At 43.9% G+C, this 22,142-nt stretch overlaps 1 protein-coding gene across 3 annotated transcripts in view; it reads right to left on the bottom strand.

The window, feature by feature from the left end:
- ADCY2 (adenylate cyclase 2) overlaps positions 1-22,142 on the bottom strand; it is a 441,756-nt gene that overhangs the window by 203,908 nt on the left and 215,706 nt on the right. For all 3 annotated transcript variants that reach the window (XM_070476469.1, XM_070476467.1, XM_070476470.1), the window contains one exon: positions 14,215-14,364. In XM_070476469.1, coding sequence (XP_070332570.1) covers positions 14,215-14,364 — 150 coding nt within the window. The remainder of the gene's footprint in view (positions 1-14,214; positions 14,365-22,142) is intronic.

The raw sequence follows: 22,142 nt of genomic DNA, 5'->3' as shown, positions 1-22,142 counted from the left end.
GAGAGAAAAACAGGTCAGAGATCCCGCGTGGGACCAGCTGACAGGCACCAACAGAGACGGTTTTTGTTTTCTCCGCCTTGGAGGGAAATAAGTGACTCTGAGGACATGTCTGATAGCATTTGATTTTCAAATTTCTCATCTTTCCAGGGTGCTCAGGGCCGGTGAACTGGGACGACCCTGAGGGATGGGATGGGGAGGGAGGTGGGACGGGGGTTCAGGATGGGGGACACATGTACACCCGTGGCTGATTCATGTCCATGTATGGCAAAAACCACCACACTACTGTATAGTAATTAGCCTCCAACTAAAATAAATAAATTAATTAAAAAAATTCTCATCTCTCTATTCACAGGGTACCTGATGAAGAAAAGCTGAACAGTGAGAAAGGACAGAACTTTCTCTGAAGCATCAGGAAAGTAACTTTTCCAAATCTTTTCTCAGCTGGAGCATTGTATTAGCCATTTCTTCTTTAGATATAGAAGACCATTCAGCCCAGCGCTCTCTCTTTCACCAATAAAGAAAGATAGCAAGACACGAAATGATTAAACTCATCATTCTCTAGAGAAAATACTCATAAACTATCTTAGAATTGGTATTTCTCTTTTCTGGCTTGATAATATGTTTGATTTGTCCCCTGGAGCCTAGTCTCTTATTTTTCATTTCTCAATGAAATAAAGTAAAAGCATGATGTCATCAAAGGCAGAAGATGCTAATTTACATGATTTACATGTAATAATCTACATGCCAATTTACATGGGAAATGATAGGAACATTTTTCATGAACACATACAAAAAGCAAACTTTATTTAAAGGCAAGCTTAAAATTAGTTTTCATTATTCATCGGCACCTCTGAGACATCTCTCAATTCTCTCTGCTATAGAAGTTGTCACATTTTAAGTTCATGTATATCAGCTGATGAAGTCCATTGCTCTTTAATGAAAGGATCCCCCTCTGTTTTTCAGGAAGCATTCAAAATTCTGCTCACAGCTTTTCAAAAAGCTCACTCATCTGAAAGTGTTACTTCTTCAGAGTCCAAGTTTTGAGCTCCTCTCTGCCCCTTTTAAAGAGTAGAATCTGTTGTTGACATTTGTGTTGACCCACCCTTCAGAACACCTACTCCTAAGTATTCCCCCTAAACACTTTTTCCTCAACTTGATAATAAAATTCACCAGGAGAGATCTGAAATGGTAATGATGTTAAATGCTATATTCATCAACGTCAAAATCTAATGCTGTTTCAAAGATTCATTATTCTGCAAATTGTTATCACAATTGTATGCATGAGCCAAGCATTTCAATACAGCCTGGCTTAAATGCATGCTCCTCAGCAGATCGGGATCAACGTAACAGCTGGGTGGTTTCACGCTTGTATTTTATCTCTGACATAAAATTGCATCATTCATAAGACACACACAAACACACACACACAATCTGTGTGTGTGCTCCCTACTGGAAAGATGTTGATCCCTTCTATGACAATGAGATTAAAACAACACACATTCATAGAGACATCTCAGCCAAAATTGTACTAGAAACTTTTGGGGAGAGGCATATGGGCCTGGAAGGACAGGAAATGACAGAGTTTTGCTGTTTACTCTTTCTGAAGATTTAATGCGGTCAAATATTACTTCCCCGAATAATCATGTAAGCGAGCCTCATAACAGAAAGACGCATCTGACAGCATCGGGGTTTGTTCAGAGCTGACTCATAAGAACACCTAACCTGCAGGGAGTTCAGAAGAGACAGAAGGAAAGATGTGTGAATGGTGAATCAAGATGGTGTGTGATGGATCACTCAGGTGTCCAGGGCTTGCTATAAACTGTTGAGGATCCTGTTTGGGGACCAGTGGTAACAACCAAGTTAAACCAACTACTTCATGTAGCTACATAACTAATACTTGCATGATGAAGGTTGAACTTAGAGAAGACAGGAAGTGGGGAGGGAGAGAGAGAGCCTAGAACACAGCGATGTGTCTTGTCAGCTGGTGTGTAACAGCACGTGCCCTGGCAGGTGACTCAGTGCTAAAGAATCTGCCTGCCACTGCAGAGGATGCTGGAGACGTGGGTTTGGTCCCTGGGCTGGGAAGGTCCCCTGGAGGAGGGCATGGCAACCCACTCCAGTATTCTTGCCTGGAGAATCCCATGGACAGAGGAGCCTGGTGGGCTACCAGGGTTGAAAAAGAGTCGGACACGACTGATTGACCTGAGAACTGGCCTACTCCATGCAGGGAATTGCGCCAGGTTCTATGAACATAAGGAAAAATAATGAAATAATAGATAGCCCTTGCCACCAAAGAAGTCACAGTCAGGTTTCAGGAGTGGGCCCCAGGCAGGCCTGCTAGAAGGGTGACGCCTTTGGGAAGTTCACCCATGTCATTTTATCTGGCAGTAAAGGCAGCTGCCACGATGGTGGCCATGTTCTGACTCCTCCTGACCCATGGACGGGAAGGGCCATTGAGAGAAGCCCAGGCAAGGACACCTTCGTAGGTGGCACCCTGCATCATGTGACTAAACTTTGCATTTTGTTTTAACGCACCTTTTTTTCCTCCAAACATTGGATCTTGTCCCGGAGTGACAAAGATGTCACACGATTAGCTAAAAGTTGTCCAAAGAATGGTCATTTCCTTCAAGGCTGAGATGCCTGCAAGGTCTGGAGCCTTAGATCTCATCTGATTGGTCTGAGCTCATTCTACAGTCAATGATAAAATATTCCTGCTTTTATTCTACACCACTATCCTAGAAAATGATGTCATCTGGCACGTGCTGCGTGCATGCTAAGTCGCTTCAGAGGTGTTTGACTCTGTGTGACCTTATGTATTGTAGCCCGCCAGGCTCCTCTGTCCATGGGATTCTCCAGGCAAGAATACTGGAGTGGGTTGACATGGCTTCCTCTAGGGGATCTTCCCAACTCTTCCCAGGGGATCGAATCCACATCTCTTACATCTCCTTCAGTGGCAGGTGGGTTATTTACCACTAGTGCCACTTGGGAAGCCCTCGGTGTTTCTATTTGGGTTCAAAACTTTCTAGTAGCCCTCACTAGAACAAGAACCAGCATACACAGGACACTCCACAGTGATTAGTAACGTACTTCAGCAACTGAGCTCCTTTCTAGAAAAATCAATCAATTCCTCTGCCCACCCCTTCCTGAGAATTGAAAATTCAGAATAAAAGAAAGACACTCTGGGGAAGCTATATGATACAATACAACCTAGTAACAGCTTAAAATGTACTGCCAGAGATGTCACAGTAAGATAAGTAATACACTATTGCTTTCCATCTTGGGCAAAGAAAGTCTTGACTGGGGGCTTTCCAAGTGGTCCAGTGATTAAGAATCCACCTGTCAATGCAGGGGACACGAGTTCGATCCCTGGTCCAGGAAGATTTCACATGCTGGAGAGCAATGAAGTCTTCACACCCTAACTATTGAAGCCCGCACGCCCTAGGCCCATGCCCTGCAACCAGAGGAGCCACCTCAATGAAAAGCTCACATACCACAATGAAGAGTAGCCCCCACTCACTGCAACTAGAGAAAGCCCGCACACAGCAACGAAGACCCAGCACAGCCCAAAATTAATTAATTGATTTTAAAAAGTCTTGGCCAGTTACAATAAGTAATCAAGGATTTGTAATTAATTAAACATATGCAAATGCCTACTCATATCATGGCAGTGAAAGAAAGAAAGTGAAAGTGAAAGTCACTCAGTTGTGTCCGACTCTTTGTGACCCCATGAACTACACAGTCCATGGAATTCTCCAGGCCAGAATACTGGAGTGGGTAGCCTTTCCCTTCTCCTGGGGATCTTCCCAACCTAGGGATCGACCTAGGTCTCCCACATTGCAGGTGGATTCTTTACCAGCTGAACCACAAGGGAAGCCCAAGAGCACTGGAGTGGGGAGCCTACCCCTTCTCCAGAGGATCTTCCCGACCCAAGAACTGGGGTCTCCTGCATGGCAGTAGAAAAGCTAAATGGTAAAACAGGAGCACTCTTGGCTCCTCCTTCCTGCTATGCGTGTCAAAGGAGCCGTCAATACTCACAGCTGCCCTTCCTCACCTCCTGCTCAATATAACCCCTCTGCCCAGGTGACAGGCAGGCTGCCAGGACTAGTGGTCACTTCTCCACGCACTGCCCTCTGAGACTCACCTTTGGACCAAGTTGAATGCTGGCCCCTAAACTCCCTCTGGCTTCTACTGAACCACACTCTCTGGCTTTGCTCTCACATGATGGGTGATCTTTTTCAGCGAATGGTTCCCTGTTTTCCTCTTATTTCTTCTCAAATACTGGTGTGCTTTGGGGATTGGTCCTGGTTCATTTTTGTCTTTTCTAACCCTAACCTCTCCCTAGGGACCCTCATTTTGTCCTTTAAAGGCCAAGCATACACTGATGACTTCCACATTTACATCTTTGGCTCTGGATTTTATTTACAACTGCCAGCGTGGCGTCTCCTCTTGGACACAGACTAGGAATCTCAAACTTAACTGTTCAAAACTCATCTTTTGATTTCTAGACCACTCCCAACCCCCAACCAACATCATTCCCAAAGACCCCGAAATCTAAGAAGTGGCACACCAACCATGATCCAAGGGCTGGAATTCTCATTTAGGAGTTTTTCTTGATTATTTTATTTTCTTCTCACCCAACATCTAATCCAACAGTGATCTATACTAGTTTCATTTCATAATAAGTCCTGAATATGTCCACTCTGATCCAAGCTCTTCCTAGCTCAGGTCTGCACTATCGCTATAGCTTTCAGGAGGTCACCCAGCCTGCACTTCCACCTCAATCCATTCTCCATCAGTTGCCAGAGGGATCCTTTAAGAATATTAGTCAGAAAACTATAATTCAAAAAGATACATGCACTCCTAGGTACACAGCAGCACTAGTCACAGTGGCTAAGACATGGCAACAATCTAAACATCCACTGACAGATGAATGACAAAGATGTGGTACATATATATATATATATATACACATATATATATACAGTGGAATATTACTCAGCCATAAAAAGAATGAAATAAAGCCATTCGCAGCAACATAGATGAAACTAGAGATTATCATACTAAGTGAAGTAAGTCAGACAAAGACAAATATTCTATGATATCACTTACATCAGGAATCCAAAAAGTGATACTAACGAACTTATTTGCCAAACAGAAACAGACTCACAGACATAGAGACCAGACTTGTTGTTCAGGAAGGGGAGGGGGATGGGGGAGGGAAGGATGGGAATTTGGGATTAGCAGATGCAAACTAGTATACATACCCATATTAAGGGATGGTCCTGCGTATAGCACAGGGAGCGACATTCAACATCCTTTGATAAATCATAACGGGAAGCATAAAAGAATGTCGATATGACCGAATCACTCCTCTGCACAGCACAAACTAACCCAACATTGTAAATCAACTACACGTCAATTAGAAGAAAAGATACACATAATGTTAGCCAGTTCGTGTCACCACCTTACTCAAAGCGCTTCTGTAACTTTCCACTCCACATCTAATAAAGCCCCAAGTCCTTCACTCACCTTGCAAGGCCCAGTATGTGGTCTGGCATCTAGCTCCTGTCTCCCCCTCCACTCTCCTCTCTTACCCGACAATCCCACTGACTTCTGTGTCCCCCAAACAGGCCAATCTGGTTCCTGAGTCTGGGCCTTTGCAGGCCCACTTCTGCTGACAGCATTGCTCATCCTGTCCTCACAGGGATGCATCCTCCTGGGATTCAGGTTACAACTCGGCTGCCACATCCCCAGAGAAGCCCCTGGTTGGCCCCTCCAATGTGCCTCTGTGCTTATCCCACTTAGCTCTGTCGCATTATCTTTCTGCATCTTCTCATGAGAATTCTGCCTTCAGACAGTTATGGTCCATCTCCTGCCATTCTAATATAAGCCCAAAGTCACAGGGGGCCTTTAGCCTACTACTAAAATACTACTCTGTTCCCTGGGCTAATCCCCTGGCACATGGCAGATAATCAAAGACAAAACTGTGAAATAGAAGTTTTCAGAAAACTTAAAAAGGGAAAACTCCAGAGAATAACACCGTTTGAAAGCATACACACACGAACAAAATTCTAAAGCTCCTAACTCATACTTTTCAATTTGTTAGAAACATTGGTGGGTGCCGTGGTTCGGCAAACACAGCCCTAGGGCCATGTGAGGTATTTTTACCTGTGACTGTGCTCCTGGTGATAAACTATTAAACACAGCAAATCAATCACTTCCCATGCCAGTGAGTTCAAAAAGCCTTCTTCCCCATTATCAGGTATCCTGGACTACCTGTGATTACGTCTGCAGGAAGTAAGATATGATTGCAGTCACAGGAGACTTGACATTTGTCGACTTTGATTTTGAGTTTTCTCTGGTGCATGACACATACCAGGAGAATGGAGACTGCCACCAGAAGGACTGATGCTGGACTCTTTTTTATTGGGTTTATTTTACTCATATCAAGTGATGTTGATCCTACATGACTATTTCCATTAGATTATTTTTTGCCTAATATACAGTCTTGTTGGCATCAAAACACTGCATCACAGGGTATAAAAAACAATCAATCTCCAAGGGAAACTGACAACTTTCAGAAGCCAAAAAATATCACAACCAGGTGCTCTCCTGAGGGTGCAGCTTCTAGTTGTGTGTGTGTGTATTTGTGCTTCTCTAGTGTTATCAACTGGCTTCCCTGCTGGCTCAGTGCTAAAGAATCCGCCAGTCAATGCAGGAGATATGAGACACAGGTTCGGTCCCTGGGTCAGGAAGATCCGCCCTGGAGAAGGCAACTCGCTCCAGTATTCTTGCCTGGGGAATCCCAGGGACAGAGAAGCCTGGAGGGCTACCGTCCACGGGGTCACAAGAGTTAGACACGGCTGAGCAACCAAACAACAGCATTATCAACAAAGACTAACCTGTGATGATCTGGAGTAATATAAATGCTCCCCAGGTGTTTCTCCAACTAAATAGGAGGATGGCTTCCTAACCATGGACACTGGATAGGGATTTTGCTCAAGAGGCTTACAGGGAGGAAATTTCTGGAGGTTTTATTTTACCATATAGCTTTCTCTACTGTGCTAAATCGTTCAGTCATGTCCAACTCATTGAGACTTCATGGACTGCAGCCTGCCAGGCTCCTCTGTCCATGGGATTCTCCAGGCACAAATGCTGGAGTGGGTTGCCATGCCCTCCTCCAGGGGATCTTCCCAACCCAGGGACTAAACCCGGGTCTCCCACATTGCAGGCAGATTTTTTACTGTCTGAGCCACCTGAGAAGCCCAGCTTTTCTACTGTCATTATACAAAAAGGCATTTGCATATATTTAATTAATTAAAAATCAGCTTGATTAATTACTGTAACTGTATTTTACTTTTCCCGTTTAGAACAGGATGTCTATCTTTTTACAAATGAACACTAGTGCTATTTTGAGCCCCTATTACTAGCCTCCTGCAGTGGCAGTCTTCATTAGGTGTCAAGATTTGACAGTGATTCCAGCTGTCTTCCTCCTCTTTGCCCTTGATCATCGATGTAGAATTGTTGGTTTCTCCTTAAAGGAGCCAGAGTATACATTCACAGCATGGCCCTCGTTGCAGTCTTTGAAAATATGTTCTAATCCCATCCATTCTAACTAAAGGACTCATCAGAAAACATTTCGGGCTTGATGGTTTGAGACTTACTTATTTTTTCTGGAATTCATTTTCATTTCTCATCAAAAGTACCCATAAACCTTATGGCATAATATACATTGCAACATTCTGAAATATATTACCCTGGTATTTCTCAATGAGACATAATATCTGAGCTTCGTGAGAACTGAAGCATTCAGTAGGATACAATGCAGTGCAAACTGTGCAAGCAATTCTTGAACTCCATTCCGATGCATTCAAATGGTAAACATCGTGAAGAGAACTTTTTAATGAAATCTCAACCCTTCATTGTTACAACTTCCGAGTAAAACAGGTGCTATCTTGTACATCATTCGAGCTTTCACTAAGAATGCTGAGAAAAAGTGGACTATGTCCTCTCCATCAAGGGAACGATGCCTAGAGAAAAGTAGGCAACTCGTCACAATGACACAGAAAGAAGCAGTGACCAAGAATTATACAGCTTCTTCAAGGAGGAGATACCAAAGGAAAAACTATACAATCGATTATTAAATAAAATGGATAAAAAGTAGATGGGGGTGGGGCTGGGAGGAAAGTTTCATTAAAGATCTTTGAGGACACAGGTGGGGTCAGCCTATCCAAACCAAACTGTACACACCGTGTGATGTTTTACGTTTCTCATCCTCTGCTCATTGGAAAAGACCCTGATGCTGGGAAAGATCGAAGGCAGGAGAAGGGGATGACAGAGGATGAGATGGTTGGATGGCATCACTGACTCAATAGACATGAGTTTGAGCAAGCTCCAAGAGATGGTGAAGGACAGGGAAGCCTGGCGTGCTGCAGTCCATGGGGTCTCAAAGGGTCGGACATGACTGAGCAGCTGAAAAACATTCTCTGCTGTCTCTGCCAGTCGCATATCCTAACCAAAGGTCACGGGTAACATTTCTACTAAAACTTGCTGCTTTCATGCTTCAGGAACTGAAGTGAGAAAGTCTCACTAGCTTGAACTCTTCTTGAGCTCACCAAATTCGGTTTTTATCAAGAGGCATATACTGTGAGATGTTCCACCCTGGACTCCATGTGCCAACTCAGATGCAGACAACTGGGGTAAATGGCAAGTCCTGCAGTGTGGGCAGCTATGTGATTGCTTCACACCATCCATTCTGCTGGTGAAAAGTAAACTCCCCAACGGAGTGACATGGGGCTGATAAAAAAGGGTTTGGAAGGACTCTCCATCACATGTTCTAGCAGACACAGCAGAACTTTTCTCTGTTCGATCTGTTTGCTTCAAGGAAGAAAGAACTTATTATGGAGTGTACTCAGGAGATGGCATAGCTGGCAACTATCTCTCTCTCCAGCCTCAGTGTGGTCAATGGTTTGGCCCAGGGTGACAGCTGATTTGTTTAATGTTAGGGCGTTATGCCATTAGATATTGCTTTGCCAACAAAGGTCCACCTAGTCAAAGCTATGGTTTTTCCAGGAGCCATGTATGGATGTGACAGTTTGACGATAAAGAAAGCTGAGCACCAAAGAATTGATGTTTTTGAACTGTGGTGTTGGAGAAGACTCTTGAGAGTCCCTTGAACTGCAAGGAAGTCAAACCAGTCCATCCTAAAGGAAATCAGTCCTCAATATTCACTGGAAGGACTGATGCTGAAGCTGAAGCTCCAATACTTTGGCCACCTGATGTGGAGAGCTGACTCATTTGAAAAAATCCTGATGCTAGGAAAGCTTGAAGGCAGGGGGAGAAAGGGACGAGAGAGGATGAGATGGTTGGATGGTGTCACCGACTCAATGGACATGCGTTTGGGTAAATTCCGGGAGTTGGTGATGGACAGGAAGGCCTGGCGTGCTATAGTACATGTGGTGACCAAGAGTTGGACATGACTGAGCAGCTGAACTGAACTGAACTGAGGGTATTATGTCATGATAATTCAATGCAAGACCAGCTCATGATCACTTTCTTAACATGACACCATTTTGAATGCTAGAAAGACTCTGAAATTTGGTAAGAAATTAAGCAGAACAACTTCCATCAGAGGAACTAAGACATGGAGAAGTGAGGGAATTTGACCAAGGTCATACAAAAAGAAAACATAACCAGGATTCAACTCAGGTGGTCTCCCTACAGGGTCCACCACAGAATAGAAATCCAGCCACAGACAGATTTAACACTGTGGCTTCTTGTGGGAATGATCTTTCATGTGAATTTCTAACATTCTCATGGGCAATATGGTGCTTACCATGGCAATGCATAACCTAATGATGTCGGATAAGTGTTTGATGATGTTTTATGCTTTCTTATCTAACTAGTAATGGTAAGCAACATAGTCAACTTAAAAAGTCCTTCATGGCTAAGAAAAATCTCTATTCTCAAAGATAACTTCAAAAACCTTAGGCAGAACCAACATGAGAGGCAGAAATATCCACACTTAAGAGCTGAGTGGTCTTGGACAAGTAACTTGACAGTTACTTGGACTTAAGTGGGAAAAGAGACTTAAGTCATAGAGTTCATAAGTATATTAAGAAGATGGGCTGGTTGGCTGAACAATGGACCTGTAAAAAGCACCCTGTTCGACTAATAATCCCCAGAACCCGTGACTATGTTACCTTACACCGCAAACCCAGAACTTCGAAGATACAATTAAATTAAGCACCTTGAGATGGGGAGATTTTCCTGGATTATCCATATGGCGGGGAGGCAGGAGGGATAATGAGAGTAGGGAGAAGATGCAAGAGCACAATCAGAGATCTGAGAAGGGGGTGAAGAGAAAGACGAGACACAGAGAGAGGGGAGAGAGAGACTGGAATCTGTGCTGCTGAATTTGAGGATGGAGGAAGCAGCTAGGACCCAAGGATGCAGGAAATCTCCAGAAGCTTGAAAAGGCAACTGGATTCTGCTCTCAGAGCCTCCAGGACTCCAGCCTGCCAGTACCTTGACAGAACTCACGAGACTGATTTTGAACCTCTGATCTCTAGAACTATACAATACTGAATTTGTTCTGTTTAAGTCACTGGACTTTTGGTCATTTGTTACAATAGCAATAGGAAACTGATACTAATGTGAAAGAACTAAATAGACAGCCTGGCACATTAAGAGGACTCAAACAAATGCCATTCCTTCTTTTCTCCATTCCCTCAGGAAAAGGGACCACAGTTTAGCATCCCAAACCTGAAACAACTCCAACACACTCTACCTAGCATTTTAAATGATTTATGCAATACATCTGGTAATGCCATAATATTACCGGCTATCATATCAGGATAAAGATGGGTACGTTTTTTATCTACCCAACCATGAACACAAAAGGACCACTTGCTTGTTCCACTGAAATCTGCACAATTTTGCCCCCAAGGAAACACAGGAAGCCTACTGGTTCACTAAGCCCCCAGAGTGGGGAACAGATTCAGGAAAAACACAGTGTCCCCACCTCACTTGACTAGCATTCTCCACTGAGGCATATTGTATCATATTCAGTCCACAGGGTGTTTCCAGAAGAAGGCAGGCCACATAAAGATTCTCACAATTACATTACTTGAAAACAAAGACGACATATAAGTTGAAGAGTGTTTATTTTCTCTCTATAGAAAAAGCAAACTTAGTTTTCAGTCCTACAGAGGCCACATTTATTTCCACTGCCCTGGCAGTTAAGAGAGAGGGTTTCTGTTTTGCCCTGACTCCAGCTCTCATCAATTCCTGAGTGTCTATTACATACTCCAGGGAGAAACACCTCTGTTGACTTAGGTTTGATAAAGAGCCTCTATTGCACTGACATGGTGCACAAGAAATGACTTTTACTGCAGGATGTGAAACTTAAGACAAAAGTCAAAACACACCACTTTCAGGCCCCAAAGGCGGCTTCAATACTAATTGAGTGCATTAAGTTTCTCACTTAATAAGAAAAAAAAAAATAGTGTTTATCCATGAGGGCATTTTTAGGGCAAGAACACAAATACTGCGAAAATCTCTGCCAACATTTTTCATTCCTTCTTCTCCTCAAATCTCAGAGTACAAATAGCCATGTTGTTCAAAAATGGTTTTGATCACTAGATTTTCCTCATTTGCATCTAGGGGAAAAAAAGGCACAAAATCTGAACAAAAGAAAGTACAGAGCTGAGCAATTTTGAAAAGACTGCAGAATCCCTAGACCCTTCCCAGTAATGTCAACTATCTGTTGATAACCCCTAGCGGGGGTTATCCTGGACTCACAGGACATCTGCCCTCTTCCCCAAGGTCTAAGCGTGGCATGGGGTGAAGCATATTTTCCAAAATCTCAACAAAAGTACTGCATTCTGGGCCTCAGACCCTGAGAGTTGACTCCCAACTTTGGTAGCAAAATTCATACATTGTGTCAAATTATATTTTATTAAATGAACATCACTGGAAGGACTGATGCTGAAGCTAAACCTCCAATACTTTGGCTGCCTGATGCAAACAGCTGACTCGTTGGAAAATACCCGGATGCTGGGAACGACTGAGGGCAAAAGGAGAAGAGGGTGGCAGAGGATGAGATGGTCGGATAGCATCACGGACTCAGCAGACATGAACTTGGGCAAACTTCAGGAGATAGTGAGGGATGGGGCGTTCCAGTCCATGGGGTTGCAAAGAGCTGGACACAACTTAGTGACTGAACAACAACAACAAAGTATAAGTTCTTCTTTTTCTTCAAGTGTCCCTTTTCTCCTTACATATTTAAAAAAAGATCCTTGACTCTTTTTCCAGAATTTGTAAATAGATGCCCTAATAGTATCTCCTGCGATGGCCCCATAAAGCCTGTAACGTGAGATGTGCCTCACTGGTCTAGTTCTGGAGCCATGTAAGGTCAGAGCATGCCTTTCTGACCACACGGACCCACAGATCAACATGACAAGGGATGACACCTGCTCTTGGCCGCTCAAGGTCTCTTCATGGAAAGAGGCAGTATAGAAAAGGTCAACAGCCTGACTTAGTGTTCTGTCAAACTGGTACTATAAATATTAGGTTATGTAATCCGCTGACTTGGAATTTCAGTTCTTCCTAACCTTGGTGAAGGTGATGGAAAAGAAAGTTAAATATGACTGGCAGGACCAAACTTATCCTGTCACCACTGTTTGAAAGAGAAACTGTCTACCCTAAAACACTTGAACTCTGTAGAGGGAACAATTGTGAACACTAAGCGCTGTGTGTTGAAACTACAGAATTTTCTAGAACCTAGATTTGAACCATTACTGAACATGGATAAGTGCACAGTATATGAAGTGGTACTGGTTAACTGTCCCATGTTAACAGCTGTCTATTTCTCTTAATGCAATCCAGAATTTGATATACATAGAGACCAAAGAAGTAAACAGTAATTACTGAATACTTTTGCTATACATGTTGCAAAACAAAATGTTTTTGAAACAAACCATGAGATTTGCTAATATCAGTGAGAAAGCAATATTTCCAGCCAGACTCCAATACCTAGATTCATGCCCTCCACAATCTAGGTGCTCAATTAATATTTATTGGATGAACAAACAGAACTCCCTGTTTTCAAAAAGGAGTACAATTACTATTCATCAGTTCATACACAAATAGAAGTCTAGTATCAGTATCTAAGGGATTTTTTTTGCTCTCACCACCATAATACATTTTAATGAAATTATATAAAATGGACTAAATACAATTTAATGAAATGATAGTGACACAATTATGTGCCAAATACTGATGAATGCACTCAGAGAAGGGACTGTGGGTTTCACGCTAGAGAGTCACGCTAACCATCATCTTTACTGGGTTCCTGCTGATAAATTTGAAAACTCAAGGGCAAAAATAAAACTTTTCACATGGATCTTCTGCTGAGACCTGAAGTTAAACGTGTCAAGTACAGGACCCCCTCTTGGTTTCCCCTCCAAAGCATGCCTGCTTCATCTGCTGGCCACCACCCTGGAGGAGACCATGTGGCTTTGCTCCTTACAGCCCTGCTTTATCTCCATTTCTTATTTTTACAGTGTCATCAGAGCCTGTGTATTCTCCTAATGTACGTGTCCACGTATCACCCACAGCAATGACTGTAGGACAGCCCCTGACAGCACAACTCGTAGGGATACCAGACCCTCCTCCCCAAGTCCAATCATCTCCCTCGAGGACAAGTTGAAGCATCTCATCTCATTTAATCATCTCATCCCATTTCAACGTCCCAGGTGGAAAACAGGCACTATACGAAGTGTTGTTGATGGCACAGGCAGATTTCAGCTGGGACAAACCCTGCCCACAAACACTATCACAGACAAATGTACTGTAACCAACAGTGGGTGTCTTAACCAAGTGTCACTATAACAATCATCATTATCATTATTATTTGAATTTCCCCAGCCATGTGTGGATGGTGGCTGATGTAGCTGTCAGCATGTGGGTGATCCTGGGGGTGGGGGCTGGGTTTGAGTCTGAAGATGCCATTTCTGCTCTTTGGTTTACGATTCAATCCACTGGGCATACAGCCCAAAGCTGGGCAGGCAGGATGACCAGACGGCTGGCTACCCTGGTTTCCTGCTGATGCCTGTGAGTGGATGCCTGTGAGCACCCTTGCCATTAGCAGTGACAACATCATTCCAATAACATCTCAGGTAACGTGGGAGTAAGACCGAACATGTATTTTACCTGTTGACGTTTTTCAAATTCCAACTTGATCCGGGACTTGATGCAGTTGCACGTGTCCTGATACGTCTGCTGCAGGGCAAGCTCCATGAGGTGCTTATGGTACGCCCCCGCCAGGTTCCCGCAGATGAAGATGATCACATTGGCCAGGATCTGAGGACACAAGGAGCCACGCAATACGGTGAGCATTTATCGTTCACAAACACAACAACACAAGGTACGTGGGCAACAGTCTCCAAAGAGATGACTCTGCCCAAGGTTAATTTTATTTCTGTACCAAAACTAACATTTTTATTTACTTAACAAAACTGGATCCCATCTGCTTCTTGGATCCGTGCCCTCTCACGGGTGATTTTGCTGCCCTCCCTTATCTTTGGGCTCAGCCATGTGATCCACTTAGAAGAAAAGCTACGACGAACCTAGACAGCATATTGAAAAGCAGAGACATTACTTTGCCAACAAAGGTCCATATATTCAAAGCTATGGTTTTTCCAGTAAGTCGTGTATGGATGTGAGAGTTGGACCATGAAGAAGGCTGAGCCCTGAAGAATTGATGCTTTTGAACTGTGGTATTGAAGACTCTTGAGAGTCACTTGGACTGCAAGGAGATCCAACCACTCAATCCCAAAGGGAATGAATCCTGAATATTCATTGGAAGGACTGATGCTGAAGCTGAAACTCCAATACTTTGGCTACCTGATGCAAAGATCCGACTCATTAGAAAAGACCCTGATGCTTGGAAAGATTGAAAGCGGGAGGAGAAAGGGACGACAGAGGATGAGATGGTTGGATGGCATCACCGACAGGATGGACATGAGTTTGGGTGGACTCCGGGAATTGGTGATGGACAGGGTGGCCTGGCGTGCTGCAGTCCCTGGGGTTGCAAAGAGTCAGATATGATTGAGTGACTGAACAACAACAAACATGATTTGCTACAGCTAATGCAATGTGGGTGGGAGTAACTGAGAGCCAGATCCAGCCCAGGTTGGGAAGGTCTGGCATGTTTGGGGTGCCTCTTTTGTATCTCATCAGGAAAACAACATGACCTGACCAGCCCACTGGTCCCAGAAAGATGAGGTACCCTTGGAACAGAGACAGGCAGCCAACCCATAGTCCACTACTGTGGGCACTGAGATTTCATGGTTCTTACACAGCGTTATTGTGACACCAACAGGTGACTGACATGGACTGTCGTCACAGGTTGGAACCTGTGTTCACTGACCCTAGAGAAGGGATATTCCCCACTATCGAGTATTTATGTAAGAATATAGGAACCTTTTAAAGAACATCACTTGTTCCTCTGTTGATAAAAACAATTCAGGATCACAAAAATTTGGGGGGAAACAGAAAATATAGAAAAATTGAAAACAACCTATAATTGTCCTGCCCAGGAAGAACACTCAACTGTCCATACGATCTGATCTTACTTTAGCCCTGTCACCCTTTGCTTCTGCAAAAGGACCATCTCTTACTTCACTAAAGATTCTGCAAACTGTGTCACTGCTGGGTTTGCTTTGAAGAACAGTAAGCCAAAGGATGCAGGAACAAGAAGCCCTAACACAAACCAGATGGCCCAGAATTAGAAGAACTGTCTCTCTCCTTATTGGCTGCAGCGGAAATAATAATAATAATAACCATGCTTATCTATGAGGGCTTCTTCCTTTTTTTTCCTTAAAAATGCCATCAAACAAAGACGCAAACATTTTAGGAAGTCAGTTCTTCCAAAACAAGAACTAAATGGAAGCAACGGAATTGAATGAAGCCGTCCTCAGTGCCCTGGGCTCCCCTAGCAGGGAGTATGAAAGGGGTGTCTCTGTTACCACACTGTCGGCCTGACCCAGTGCCCTGGCAGCTTTGCGATGTCAAGGTTCTTAGGGAAAGCCTTCTTTTGGTCATGTGTTCATCAGTCTGGGCAATGGATGTGGCACTGCTTCAAGCAACATGCAATTCCAACCCTCCATGGCTACAGATAACCGGAAAGAATGCATTTATGGACTTTTATTCAGATATGCAAAGGAAATGCTTAAAAATAAACAGCTAAGCATTTTAATGCCAAGTAGTACGGCATTTCTCTTCTGATGGAAAATTTAATCAAATTACAAGCATTTTCCTGATACCTGCTTTCATCCCAAAGTACCGTATTCTAAGGTTAATAGAATTAGTCCTGGTATTTTAATAACTACACACATTTACAAATGTGATTGATGTCCCAGAGCATTTTTCTTTCAAAAGGGGGCATTCATATTATGACTCTAGGAAACCTAGGGCACAAGGAAGTGATGCAGTTGAGATTTTCTTTTCAAAACTAATATCACAGCATTTTGTTTCCTAGAAGACTGTTAAGCAGAAGACAGAGTAAAAAAATCCTATTTCCACAATGTTGGATTTATTTCATAACATCATACTGTCTTGATGCTTTCTTTGATCTGATTGCTTCATAGGAGGGGAAACTTGGCCTCTCAAGGGATGTCGTGAAGAAAATAAATTGTTTAAGGTAATAACAGCAGTCTGGGTTTTCCCTGAAGACGCAAACTAGGCCTTGAAATGGAGCGTGACCCATGCTCCAGAGCCTGTGCAAACTGGACTCCCCGCACTCGTTACAGAGGCCGGGTCCTCTGTCACTTTCCACATCCCGGTCGTCACTTGATGTGTATAGGGCAGGAGTCATCAGCACTTGTCTGTGATTCTCAGGAGATGCATAAACCACCAGTCCTGTGCTGGTGGGAAGGCTGGTATCTACCAGCAAACTGGTTCTGTTCTTTCATAGCATCATCATTGATCTTCCAAACATACCTCATTTCATCCTTGCAAGAGTCCATAGAGTAAAACACCCAGGCGGGTGGCCCCTCTTGTTATTTCATCTTATAGGTGAAGAAACAGAGTTCTAACATATTCAGAGACCAGAGGGTAGGCTCCTGAAGGCTCTCAAGGACTGCCCTGGACCATTGCCATAAGACCGAATTTGGCTTAAATAAAACATGGCCCCAGGAAACGAGTCAGCACAGGTTCACCCAACGCAATTCAACTCTCTACTTGGGTGCGGGGAAGGTGATTCTGAAGAATTTCCAAAGAGACCTGTGTAAGCGCTGAAAGCAGCTAACATGGGTTTCCTTTACAGAGCATTTGCATTTGATGCTATAAAGTGCCTCCATCATTTAAGGTCCTTTTAAGTGGCTGCAGTTTGGAGACCACACTGTGGTCCACGGAGTACCTGATTGTGATGCTGGAGTTGTCGGTGCGTCCATGTGCTCTCAGAGGAAAGTAACAGAAGTGAGGCTGTTTCTAACTGGGTCAGGTGACCAAAGAAGAATGAGCTGAGCAGTGTTCTTCCTTTCTGATAAATTAACTTTTATTGGAGTAAGGTTGCTTTACAGTGTTGTGTTAGCTTCTGCCGCATAGCAAAATGAATTAGCTATTTGTTGCTGTTTAGTTGCTAAGTTGTGTCCGCTTCTTAGATTCCATAGACTGTAGCCCACCAGGCTCATCTGTCCATGGGATTCTGCAGGCAAGAATACTGCAGTGGGTTGCCATTTCCTCTTCCAGGGGATCTTCCCGACCCAGGGATCGAACCCACGTCTTCTCCATTGGCAGGCTGATTCTTAACCACTGAGCCACCTGCGCAGCCCGAATCAGCTATATGCATAGACATATCCCTTCTTCTTTGGATTCCCTTCCCATGTAAGTCAGCACAGAGTACTGAGTAGAGTCCCCTGTCCCATTCAGTAGGTTCTCATTAGTTAATCTATTTTATCTACGTCTGTGTCTTTAATTCCCATGCAGGGTTATTTCACCTGGGAAAAGGACATTTAAGGAAGGGGGCTCACTGTCTTCAAACATCTGAGAAATTATCACAAGGATTTGGTGACCATTCAGGTCCTCTGTGACTGTTTTAAAGAGTTTTAAAATTGCTCAGTACTCTCATTCTTATCTTAGGTTCAGGGCAGCGAACCTCAGGGTTCACAGAGGTCAGCAGTCGGTGTCTATGCCAGCAGAGAGTGGGGTGAGGCTCCTGGTACTGGGGAAGCCCCATCCCTCAAAGCCATGGTTTCTCTGTGAGTGAACTGCCCAGGGCCGGGGGAGAAAGGCATCACAGAATTTAAAGCAGGTCCTCAGCTTAAAACAAACAGATCATAAATATGCAAAAACACCAATTATAAGTCAAAGGAAAATAAAAGGAATTATAAACTTGATGAACAGAGCTGCAAATGAATATTCAGCAAGCTCGCTGCATCTCGTATGCAGCAAATTTGGCTTAAATAAAACAATGCTCTCGCTTGGGAGAGAAAATGATCAGATACAATCTCCCTTAAATGAGCTCTCAAACACGACTGTAGAGAATCCCCATCCCATCTCCTTGGTATTTCCTACAACCCCCAAAGAATTACATTTGCTCTCTGCCCTGGCCTCAGGATCTCTGCTTTTTATCAGTCTCTTGTAGTTTGGTTGCTAAGTCGTGTCCGGCTCTTTGCAACCCCATAGACTGTAGAAGATCAGCCTCCTTTGTCCTCCACTATCTCCCAGAGTTTGCTCAAATTCACATCCTCGGTGATCCATCCGAGGAGCCATCCAATCATTTCATCCCCGCCCCCTTCTCCTCCTGCCCTCAATCTTTCCTGGCATCAGGGTCTTTTCCAGGGACTCGGCTCCTTGCCTCAATCTTTTAGAGCAGACCAGACATGCAGTGCTTTGACTAATAACATCCAGTGACTTTCAGATCACGTGTTGGAATCTTCTTCTAATTTAACATCCCTCCAGATGAGGAGGAGTAGAGTCAGAAAGGGCTTCCCTGGCAGCTCAGTGGTAAAGCATCTGCCTGCAATGCAGGCAGACATGGGTTTGGTTCCTGGTACGGGACGATCCCCTGGAGAAGGAAATGGCAACCCACTCCAGTATTCTTGCCTGGACAATCTCAAGAACAGAGGAGCGTGGCAGGGTGTGTTCCATCGGGTCACAGTCACACATGACTGAGCATGAGCATTGTGAGAGTTAGAAAGTATTATGGGCTGAAAGCATGTACTGGGGGTGGGGGGTCCTTCCCACAGGCATACACTGAAGCCCTACCCCCAGTGTGACGGTCTTAGGGGCTGGGGCCCTTGGGAGAGAATTTGGTTTAGATGAGGTCATGAATGTCCACCTTTATGATGAGATTGGTGTCTTTATTAAGGAAAGGAAGAGACTCTGTCTTTCTGCCATGAGAGAAAGGGGGCTGTCCACCAGGAAGAGGGCCCTCACAGGAAGTGAATCATCGAGCACCTTGGTCTCAGACTTGCCAGCCTCCAGAAATGTGAGCAGTGAGTATCTCCTGTTGGTAGCCCCGCTTCCCCCCCCACCCCCCGCCTGCCACCTCTGGTGTTTTGTTATGGCAGCCTGAGCTAAGACAGAAAGTTCAGAAGAAAACTGAAAGATGAACCACCTCAACAATGGTTGTTAATAGGCTTTGGTTTGTTCAACTAGAATTAAAAACTGGGTGTCAAATGCAATTTGATTTCCTATGGAAAAGGGCACTAGAAATAGATAGTACTGTTGGCAATGGTGATTATTTTCATTATTCTCTTTTCTATTAGAGCTGTAGTCTTTTTGAATAGCACACAGTTTTTAAGACTGCATACATCACTTTTGAATTATGCTACTTTTTCAGCTATATTTGGGATAAAGGGCTAAGGCTAAAGAATCTTCTCAGGGTTCAAGTTCAGTATCACAGCTAAGTAAAATTGCACAGGTGTTTGAGAGTCACTTCCTCATTCAGCTCATTACAAGCCAATAAGAAGAGACTCAAGATCTTGATAGAAAGTTCCTCCCACAATTAAGTCATTGAAAACATGTCTTCCCTAGAAGAAGGGAAAGCTGACTTCACCAGGCAGAAACCCAGACTTGGACGTCTCAGCTCAGGGGCTGCAAATTTGAAACTGATGGGGAGAAAGCTGGCTTGATTAATAGTTTAGAATAGTGAAAAGAAGCCCGAACATTGAGTTTCCAATATTTAGAACTCAGTGGAAGGAGACTGCTGAAGCCTCCCTCCACGAGATCCATAGCTCACATCGCTTTGCACGTATGTTCTCTCATCCAGTTTGTCCCTGATTGCAAGCTCGTGGAAGAATTTTAACTTTCCGAGCTTAGTTCCTCTCCACCACGGGAGGAAACAAGCAACCAAAGAAACTCTACGGAGGGAGGGACCCGCTACTTCCACAACTCGCAATCCATCTCCAGTCCCCAGAGTGGGCACAGTCATTTCTGTCTTCTGCCAATTATTCGGCAGATTATTCTGCAGGTCATTTCTGCAAAGCAAGGCTCGCCGACAGTTTCCTCCCCACTCCCTGTGTTTCACAGACCTGGACTGGGAGTTCACATGTGATTACAAAGCACTTTGTAAAAAAAAAAATATTGTCCAGACTTTCCTTTTTATAATTAATTAATGAGTTAATTAACGTTGCTGTGCTGGTCTTCGTTACTGCAGAGGCGTTCTCTAGTTGCAGTGGGCGGGCTCTAGGGGGCTCAGCAGCTGCAGCTCGAGGGTCCTGGATCACGGGCTCAGGAGTTGTGGTGCACGGGCTTAGGTGCTCTGAGGCCCGTGGCATCTTCCAGGACCAGGGATCGGACACGAGTCTCCTGCACGGGCAGGCAGATTCTTAACCACGAAGCACTTTTATTATAGACAGTTTCTGTCTGGTCCAGATCGCCTTCTGCACCACAGCCTGCTGGCTCGGTGACATCTAGATGACTACATCTGACACTTGGTCAGCCAATCAGTCATTAATTGAACTTCACATGTTTACCAATACCCAACAGAAGCCACTATCTCCTTGTTCTCTGTGAGTCCAGAAAGTTGAACGAAGGTTAATTGTTCTAAAGAGGTTCCACTCTTTCAGAACCCCAGGGTCTTTCAGAACCCCAGGGGACCAAGTGGTCCTGGATTGTCCAACAGGCTTAACAGACGCTGACTTCTGTGTCCTCCTGGCCCCTCTGCCTCATGTGTAATGACATATACACAATAGAAGAACACGCTCTAAGTGTTGTGTCTCACGCATTTCAAAACTTTAGAAACATGTAACTATATACTACTTAAAACTGAAATTTTATTAGCCTTGAATCAGCTCCCTTAAGGATTTGCACCAAGCAATGTATAATTTGCCTAATTCTGGGGATTTCAGTAGACATAAAAGTGAAAACAAAAGATATCCGCACACACTTTATTTTCCATTAACTTAGATCATCTCTCTAATTAATCTGGATCAATGAACTTTAGCTTCATTTAAACACTACATAATTCTCTTTGCTTACTACCATTTTATAGGGGACACATCCATTCATTTAAAAATTGAAGAGCCAACAGATGTTCAGATTCAGTCAACGACCACATGACCAAGGCTCTCAGACACTCCAATTTGTGCAGCTCGGTTTAAGATGAAATGATACATCACTTCATGCAAGATAAGTACGTCTCTTCAGCTGACAGTGCATGAGAAGGGAGGCAGGCCTTTCATGGTTACTCAGGGTACATTTCCTTTGCTATCCCATTGGCAACTTACATTACAACCTGCTTGTGACGCCACTTCGAATCTACACCATAGGAGATAAATTAGAGCTAAGCAAACGAAGCATAATATACCCTGCCAATGATGAATGAAGAAGACACCTTATGAGGTTAAGTTAAATGGACCTAAATGTAGACACCAGATGCACCATGACAGCAAAGGGCTGAGTGTCAAGGGCAGTAACAGGACAGGTTTAGCACAGCCCATCCTGGGCGTGGACCTAAACCTGACATGAGCAAATGCATTCATTCAGAAGTGATGGATTTGCCAAGTCCTGTGCAAACAGTCACAGACTCCAAAAACAGGGCAAAAAACAATGAACGCTGTGATTCTCAAGGTCTACTCTGAACTGCCCTTCTTAGTCAGACCAAAAAATATTCCATCAAGTCATGCTGTGAT

Source organism: Odocoileus virginianus, chromosome 14, assembly GCF_023699985.2.
Source record: "Odocoileus virginianus isolate 20LAN1187 ecotype Illinois chromosome 14, Ovbor_1.2, whole genome shotgun sequence".
Taxonomy (NCBI): Eukaryota; Metazoa; Chordata; class Mammalia; order Artiodactyla; family Cervidae; genus Odocoileus; species Odocoileus virginianus.
This window is presented reverse-complemented; position numbering and strand designations above follow the sequence as displayed.